This window comes from Rhagoletis pomonella, unplaced genomic scaffold, assembly GCF_013731165.1.
Source record: "Rhagoletis pomonella isolate Grant_MI unplaced genomic scaffold, Rhpom_1.0 Rhpom_scaffold_00002, whole genome shotgun sequence".
NCBI lineage: Eukaryota > Metazoa > Arthropoda > Insecta > Diptera > Tephritidae > Rhagoletis > Rhagoletis pomonella.
Window position 1 is genome coordinate 39,541,021 of NW_023458556.1, and position 9,444 is coordinate 39,550,464.

Here is a 9,444-nt window from a genome sequence, read left to right on the forward strand (position 1 = left end):
TGACTAAAAACTACAATAAAACTATTATCAATAAAGATAGCTTTTATTTAGAAAAGGGCAAAGAAAACTACGTGCAAGTTCTTTTTTAGATCAAAAGTAAAAGTAATTATTTTAACTTTTTTTAATATTCTATTGAATTTTTTCTGACATTTTCACATCCGAGTAGTGCTGTTGCCGCCGTAGCCGACAACATGGGAGGTTCACGCCTCGAACAAAAAAAAAGCAAACCTCTGTGTCTTCTTTTCCTATAAATAAATAGAATAAAACACTTTCTAATGTACAACGCTTTTATAAATGGACTAAAAAGTGGAAAATAATATTTCTCAGTCCCATAGAATTTGTTGTAATAACTTTTGATTTTGAAATTTTAGCAAAAGTCATTATAAACCATTTATGAGATGGAAAACGAAAAACGTGAAGCGTGAAGCTTAAGTGCCAAACATTCATTTATTGAAATCAAAACTGATATGCTGTGCATGCCCAAATAACCTAGGATATAATTTCATACTATATAGGGCTTTCGCTTAAACTGGAAAAAGCGTTGAAAACTTTGAAAAACTCAAAATTTTTATGTTTGTTTGCCTGAAATCCTAGTCAATCACCCTAATAGGAAAGAAAAAAGTTTATAGTGACTCACTCTAGATGGAAACCTTACTTGAGGAAAGATTTAGTGGCGTAAAAACTTCCGCCCTTTTCAGTCTCCAAAAACATCCATAATACATCACTACTTATTGGAAGAAAAAAACATGCTTTTGTGCCCTCTGGTTAAATTACTCTCCGCTCGTAAAATGCAGTTTTTTTTTATTCGAATCCTGCTCGACTGAAATGTACGGTCCATTGATGTGTCTCTTTGCGTTGGAGACCGTTGAAGTCCAGTAAAAAGAAATGAAAAAAAGACTTGACGATTGGGGCCCAATTACACTTACAATTTTATTAGTAATCAGTAAGATTTGAACTTTTATTTGAGTTTACACATTTTTTGACTTTGTTCACATATCGCCTGTAAATTGTATAAAGGACATAAATAAATACAGGTAAAGGTAGTATGTATAAAATTACAACTTTTCTCATTCTATTAATTCCTAATTTTGCAAATCTACATACATACATAAATGCGTAGCTCAAGCGAAACCGCCTCTCACATCAATGCCAATCGTTTCCTCGGTGGTGTTAAAAATTGATGTGTCATCAGTTGTTGGTGTTGTTTTTGTGGTCCCATCTAGCGCTATGGATTTTTCAGTAGTTTTTGTTACAGTAGTTTCTTCGCTTGTAGAAGATGTCGCCGTTTCTACTAGTGTAGTACTCGTGCTGGTATTAGCAACTGCCGGACTTTTTTCATTTTCCCTGCCTTCATTATCCTCATTCCTATTACGTGGCTGCAACCAACTATTCCCATTTCTGGTGTCCGGCTGTTCATCCTCTCCGCTTAATTCGTCAGTGCCTGGCTCCAAGTGGCCACTATGCCATCGAAGATGATGAAATCTATGCCGCCTATGTGGCCATTCTACACGCCACGGGTGGTGTGGATCGGTCGCTATCACTCCTGTGTCCAAAACATTTCCAACCGAACCCGCCGCTGGTACTATTTTTATTGAACGATGAATAGTAACAGTCGCACTTCCAGTGCCAGGATTAACGTTCACCGTAGATGTTCTGAAATTATGTTCCGATTCCTCATTAAACCGCCGACGATTAACCGTTTTTTCTATTTCTTCGCTTGATTCCTCAGAATCTGGCTGATAGGGAGCTCCACGCCACCGAGAATGAAGAAATTCGTGTCTTCTATGTGGCCTTTCTAAACGCCATGGATGATGTGCATGATCGGGCATGCTCACTTCAGTGTCTAACACATTTCCATTTAGTCTCGCTGCTGGACGAACTCTGGTAGCATGTTGAATAACAGCTGCCGTCGATTCCTCTGAGCTTAGTTCAGACTCTCCATAATTGGGATTGTTTCGCGGCACATTTAACTCGGGACCGCCAGGGAAGCGTGGAATTGATCGCCTTTCCCATGGATGCTGATCTCTTGCTATTGGCAAGTATTCGCTATTTGTATCAGCATCGGTGTGTGCAGTAGAAAAATGTCGTCTCTGTGGCCGGTTGTTGTCATAGCCAACTACTGTGCTAACTCCAGTAAGTGCACAGAAAAGCGAAAATATCGCAATGTAGTTTATTCGAGCGCACATTTTTGAGTTGTGTGTTGTTAGAACGGAAGTTAAGGTTTGACTAAAGTGCCAAAACGCCGCCTGTTCAAAACATTTCCCAAGAATAAACCCTTATCAGTTGATTAACATTTAAATATGTGTATTGAAAATATATTTGAGGTTATCAAAAAAACTTATTGATAAGATAATTCGTGCGAATTTCAAATTGCTTATAAATATTACACCGTGCGTCAGACAATTTTACATGCACAAAGTCAACATAGTCGCAAAAGCAAATACTAAATAAAATTCGTTTTAAGTGTTTCTATCTGATAGCAGAATTTTTTCAAAGGACTTGGAATTTTCTTAAAAAGGCTTAATGCGAAATTTTTTATAGGAAATTCAGTGCAATCTTTATAAACAATAAAATAGAAAATTTTGTAGAATTGGAAAAAAATGTTTTTTTTTTTGTCAATGTTATTGTGGCTTATTAACATTTTATTTTTAATATTTTTATTGAGCTTTGTACCACGATTGTTTATTAGGAAAAATTGAAAAAGCAACAAAGTCTAAGCGGTAGAAGTGTTATAGCAGCTATTTCGGAGATCAGCACATCTCCTCATCAGACTACTTTCAGTAGGATTCGAACCGACGATTGCACTGACTCAGCCAGTTGCCTACGCACTGTGCTAAGTTCGCCTTGTCTCGAGCTCAATAAAAATTGTTGAATATAATTGTTATAAGGCCATAAAATAACAAAAACAAACAACTTAAGGACGAGCACACCTAAAATGTATGAAAATTCTTTAAGTATTTTCGCACACTTAAGTGAATGGTACTAACCTGCTACATTTTTAAACCTTTTTGGACTGGCACCCACATATAAATAGCTAAAGTTTTTGGAAATGTAATAATATACAAACATAGTTCAGTTGGCATATTTGTAATAAACGAAATATAAATAACACAAAAAATTCAGATTTATTTTTCTAAAATTTGAAAATTATATAATAAATGAAGCAATGTATTTTTCTACTTATTTAAAGAAGATATTCTCCTAATAATATCTGCAACAATTTTCAATTTTCACCTTTCGTCTGTGAATTTTTCATAAAAACAATCTTTTGAACTTTAGAACTCAGAAGAGAAATATGCCTGTATATTAGGGATGTAAATTTTTTCGCTTTTTACGATGCCGGGATTTTCGGGATGTCGTTATCACAATCCCGGGATCCCAGGATGAGTTTCGGGATTTAGATATTCATTAATTTTCAACAACTTAAATCGAAAAAATTGCTTCTATCTCTCCTACGAAAAATAAGTAATAAATAAATTGGTTTAAAAGCTACTTTTTTATTTAAAGTAGTGTCTTTATTTTTTCTCTCTGACGTCAGGATTTATTTTAAAGAACTTTGTAAAATTTAAAAAAATTCAATGCAATGTAGGATAATAAATATGAGTAACAAATGAAAGAGGATACTTCTTTAGAATTAAAAAAAAATAAAAATTTTGGATTCGCAAGGAAAAATAGGTAATTTTAAAAAATTCAATGCAATGTAGGATATCTATTATATGAGGAGAGGATATTTCTTTAGAATTAACAAATAAATAAAATTTTTGGATTCAGAAGGAAGAATAGCTAATTTTTTAAGCTGATAAAGCTATCGAGTTTCTATAAGTCCTTAACATATAATTTTTTCAAAAACAAATATAGCAAAATTTCAAGGATAAAATTTTAAAAGGATATTTGCAATACTTATCAGACCTTATGCACCAAAAAAAAAATTGAACCTTTTTAAGTTCTACATAATTTCCTCTTTAATTTGATACCCATACTTCTTTTCTAAGCACATTTCGCTGGATTTTTGAAATAATTTTTGAATTTCTGACGTCAGAGTGAAAACCGCAAACTCAATTTTACGAATATATTAATTTTTGTGTGTAAAATTTACTATTGCACGGTGTTATGTGTATGATGAGCTAGATATTTATAAAAAAATATTATTTACTAAATAAAAAAAAATAAATATAGCCAATATAAAATAAATATAGTCAAGAAGAGGAGTTTCTATTATTGCCATCAGTGCAAATTATAAATCTCGAAAATCCCGGCATTCTTGAGGCCCCAAAAAGGTGGGAATCCCGGGATTAACATTCCTACTGAATATACATAAAACCGGTGGGGGTGTGCACCCTGACTCTCGAATGAGGTTAGCCCGGAATCCTGCCTGGCTAACTTATAAGCCCCATTTTCGGGAATATTGCGATGACAATACATAGAATAAACTAGACTAAAGATAATAGTTAATTACTAGCTGGTAGTCGATTTATAGATTTGTTAGCATATTTCCTCATCAGGATTACTCCTTCATTATTTTCTGGTACCCAGAATTTTCGATATGGGGAGTCGAATTGTATATTTCCACGAGTTGTGTTGAATATTAGACAACCTTGTGAAATCACTACTCCAGATCCAAATGAAAATATCATTTTGAGCAAATAAATTTTCTGCGATTTTTTTAGTACCGTCAATTATCATCTAAGATTTGAGATCACTGCTTATAAATAAGGCTGCCTCTAATGGGGCTTTATAAATTGAGGTAAGATCGCTGTTCCCTTTGTTTGGGGTTTAATCGAAATTTCGGCATAATGTTTGTAAATCTTAACAATATTATTGCTTGTGTTCTGAATTTGGATCGAAGTTGAGTAAGTATTATTATTCTTTTTTTTTTTTGTAAATAAAATTTATTTCGCAAAGGCAAGAACACCACATCAGAGTCTAACAACGACGGCATATCAGGCCCAATCTTCAAATGCCACCGCTATGACCATCGCCACTAACACTGCCATCTCCAACCGGCAAGCAAGGAAAGCCGCTCCAATGGCGTTAAGAAACCGCAAGGAGCATACGGGACGGAAACTTCCTAACCGTAATGTGAATTAGTTTTAATGCTTCTGGGCTGCTGACTTTAAGACCACAATGCTCAACCCATCGGCTCAACAAACCGGTTGTCTACCGCATTTGGAAATAAAATTTACCACTTAGGCGGTCATTCCCTCCAGCCCGAACTTGCGTAGTACCTACTGATTTGATAGTAGCAAGTCATAATGCTGAAAACATCACTAGGTAGTAAGGAGCCTTCCACAAAATCCGCACAAATCATAGGCTTATTTTTGATACACAAATGTATTTATTATTAACAAAAATCATCAGAAATTCTTAAATTTTATCTGTTTAAACATTTATTTTTATTTAGTTGTATTTCTTATTGGAGGATAGTCATCTCGGTGTCTGCGACAAGGTTGCGTTACTAAAACCATTTTAAGCAGGATTATTGCTCCGGAAACGTTTTCTGTTTCTACCACTGGAAAGAGAATATTTTTATGAGTTAATTAAAAACATAAAGCAGGTAAAATAATCTCATGTGTGTTTTTGTGACAAAACTGTGCCTTACATCTTCGAATTTCGGCTCCCAAACATCGTAACAGCATGCAAATATATGATTGCCTAGAAACCCGTCGCTTATATTCCACATTTTGACTATTCACAAGCGTATACCCTGTTTCGGTTTTAGCAAAATGCGCTGAAGTGGTTGTTAAACTAACGCAAGTAAGATAGAATAAAACTACTGCGATGCAGCATTTAAACTTCAATATTAAAGCTCGTAAGTCTTTGGATTTCATATTGTTAAATTGACGCTTATTGTCTGACTGAATAATTCATATAAATATATTTAAAAATCACAAATCGGTTATCGCTTTGAAAATAAGGAGAATGAATGCAATTAAGAAAACAATTAGCATAAAACATATCGTCGATGTTTTTGCAAAACCGCCCATCGCCCAATTGCAAAATCTTATGGCACTCAAATTTTACAGGAAAGCGAAAAAACGGTTTATTCTTTGAAGGCATTGCCTTGATGGACGGTATTATTTTAAAGCTAGCTATTATTTTAAAAATCTGTTGTTTTAATAACGATTTAACGATTTTTATGCATAAATCTCGATGCCTGGAATTAAGGGCTACCCAATCTCATTTTTTGCCACAACGGCGACTTAGGCGGTTTTGCAACTGGTCGATGGGCGGTTTCGCAAAAACATTGACGATATGTAATTATGTGTTCGTTGCAGAGCTGAGTCACTTGTTCCTTACCTCGGGTGGGGGGTAACAAGCAATTCTCAGCAATGCGTGAACTACAAATACTCTTTTTTTTTAAATTCTCTACCCCTTACCACTGGTGGGGGGGGGAAGTAGAGTTTAATAAAATAAGAGGTTAGTAATTTATATATTCAATGTTTTACCCCTTACCACTGGTGGGGGGAAGTAAAACATTAGAAAATATAAAGAAAAACATAAATTATTAAATGCCTTACCCCTTACCTCAGGTGGGGGGAAGTAAAGCATACAATTTAAAATAAAAATAAAAGAAGAATGAGAATGTTAGTTGAGATTCCTCACGGATCTGATTGTGGATTGAATATTTTCTTCCTTATATACAAATTCTATGTCTAGTTTTATTAACTAACTATATATGTATGTGTGTGTGTATATTTACTTATATATATGTGTGCATGTATATTTACATAAGATTACCACCCAATGCCTTGGTCTTCTAATTATATTTTTATTGCTTTGCTTGTGCATCGGTTTAATACATGCAAATAATATTTGAGGGATTCACAAAGGTGTCGTAAGTGTCGTTTTCTTGTATGTCGTAAACTTTAAAAGCTTAAATAAATGCTTAGAGAACTTGAAACGACAACAAACTATTATTTAACACCGCAAAAATTCATAGTATGACTTTGATGGTACTTTACGGACTCCTTTAATATATTTCTTAGGCGTTTAAAGTTTGCGACATACAACAATACGACACTTACGACACCGTTGTGAATACCCCAATTATCTAATGCATGCATAGGTACTATGTATGTATGTATATTTGTATACAAGGGATTAACGCATTGATCTCTTATTTCAGTTTTGTACAAAATATTGACAGTGAAATGTATTACAATTTATGGGTTTTTGTTAATTTCTCATGTTTATTTATTTTACTTATCTTCTATTCTAAAGTGGACTCATTTTTCTCATATTTATTTATTTTACTTATCTTCTATTCTAAAGTGGACTATATTTTCTGTTTGTCAATAAGTATCATTGTACGCAAGGCCATATTTAGGGGGGGGGGGGGGAAGGCATATATTTTTTTAAAATTGTTTTGTACTTCCTTTATGTACAATGTGAAGGTCCAATTAAAGATATAAAAAAAATACATAAAGTGGTCAAACAATTATAACCGAACCACTTTTTGCCAAGTTTTAACGTTTTATATTTGTTGTTATTGAACTGTTGTTATATTTTTAAATAAAAATATAGTTCGTTCTTTAACAAAACCCGTGGAAATCCATGTTTCCAAATTTGAGCAGTCCACTTGCAAAGGCGCTATGTAAATTTGTTTAGATTTTTAGTTTTTGGTGAGTAACGTACCGGTATTTAAAGCAGTTTCTTGTCCACTAACAATACAAAGGAAAATCTTTATATTTTCTGAAAAAATAGCATCAAATGTTAACTACTATTGTAAAAGTCGCTACACTACTTGTTTATACACTTTCAAAAGTCTCCATCTTCTGATAAATTTAGAAAACTGTAAGAAAACGTTGGAGTTTCAGTGCCTAGTGGAAGGCGTCGTAAAAAAGAAGCGGACCAATCTTCATGGAAGAGCGAACGCGAAAAGCAAAAAAAAGATAGCTATGTAAAAGTTACTGTTTGAAAACTCGCTATATTCAATTTTATATATAAAATTTGCAAAACTACCACATTGCCATATTGTTTTTTTTTAATGTTATTAGGCTCTTGTTTATCCAAATTTTCAGATAATAAAGAGAAATATACAATTTGGATGTTACTTGTTGTTGTAGACGTTTTTTTTTAAATTAAATTGTTACATTATGGGTGTTTGAAAGTGGACTACTCATTTGTGCAATATTAGAAAAAAATTCCACAAACTTTCGTACAAATTTCGAACTTTTAAAAATTCGAATAAATCAATCGACATTTTTAGCCATTTGAAACGTGTACTTTATTCTACTAGAAAACTTGTCGATTTTTTTTTTAATTCCATAAATTTTTAAGGCACTGTCACTCGATTGGTACATTTGTACAGATTTGAAAATTTTTATATTGGGCTATTGGTTAAAAAAAGAGGGAATTTTTTTTTGCATTCAAAAGAGATTGGTACAATACAGCGATGTTCTATTGAAAAATTTCAATAAATTAATTTTCGTGATTGGGATAGTGAAAAATATTTTGGGTGTTCAAACAATTGGGATACGATTTACACCAAATTTTAGCAAATATCCAATCGTTTGACACTGCCTTTAAACTTGTATTTATAGGGATGTTGGTAAAGAACGAACTATAAAAAACTAACCGAAATTAAATAACAAAAAAATAATATTTTAAAACTTGTCGAAATTTGGTGCGGCTATAATATTTTCGACTACTGTACATAAGTTGGCTATGATTACTCGGACGTGCGATCATAGTAGCACAATGCCACTCATATTTGACTTACAAACAAAATACGGGCAGGAATTTCAAGATTTCAACCCTGTTTTTATGAAACATTTTATTTTTATCAGTATTTTGCTTTTAATCAAAATATGTTGAAATAAAAGTGAAACTAAAAAAAAATTTGAACAGTATGTATATGCATGTTAGGGTGGTCAAACGTTTATTCCTCCAGACACCCTCAAATCCGAAGAGAACCAAAAATTAGTAGACTTTTTTATTATCGATTAACATTTACATGGGAAAAATAAATTTTTTCTTATAGTCGCTATAAAATCGTTAAATATAAATATTTTTAATATATTAGTCTTATCCTTCAGAAGTTTTTAAAAAATAAGACTGTGATACTACTTAACTTAAAAATTTAACTAAGTGTGTCCTTCGAACAATCACCGGAGCACCTTGGTATATGCGAAATGAGAACATTCACCGCTATTGAGAATACCAGAAGTACGAACCGAAATAGAACAACGGAAGACGAAATATGTATCGAAGCTTTTAGCGCACCCAAATCATTTAGCAAGATCTTTATTGCGTGTCAACAGGACCTCAAGACTACGTAGGAATGACTTACCAGCCCAGTCGTAATCTTTTCTTAGGGCCAGTTAAGAAAATACTCATCCCAACTAGGGGATGTAAATTAAGTGAATAGATTAAGATTCGAAAACTTATTGTTAGGCTCTTAGGCAGGGCAGATTCAATAAATAATAAAAAAAAAAAAAAAAA

The 9,444-nt window shown here is 33.2% G+C and overlaps 1 protein-coding gene across 1 annotated transcript; it reads right to left on the minus strand.

Moving 5' to 3' along the window:
• Nucleotides 1-903: 903 nt before the first annotated feature.
• Nucleotides 904-2,244, minus strand: LOC118733587. The gene is made up of 2 exons (XM_036463036.1): nt 1,109-2,244; nt 904-1,000 (listed from the first exon to the last, which is right to left on the minus strand). The coding sequence occupies exon 1, from the start codon at nt 2,184-2,186 to the stop codon at nt 1,122-1,124; it is 1,065 nt and encodes a 354-aa protein (XP_036318929.1). The 5' UTR covers nt 2,187-2,244; the 3' UTR covers nt 904-1,000; nt 1,109-1,121.
• Nucleotides 2,245-9,444: the final 7,200 nt, after the last annotated feature.

Bases quoted from the DNA above. Each gene is read 5' to 3' on its own strand.
- LOC118733587 (XM_036463036.1), bottom strand. From the start codon at position 2,186: ATGTGCGCTCGAATAAACTACATTGCGATATTTTCGCTTTTCTGTGCA.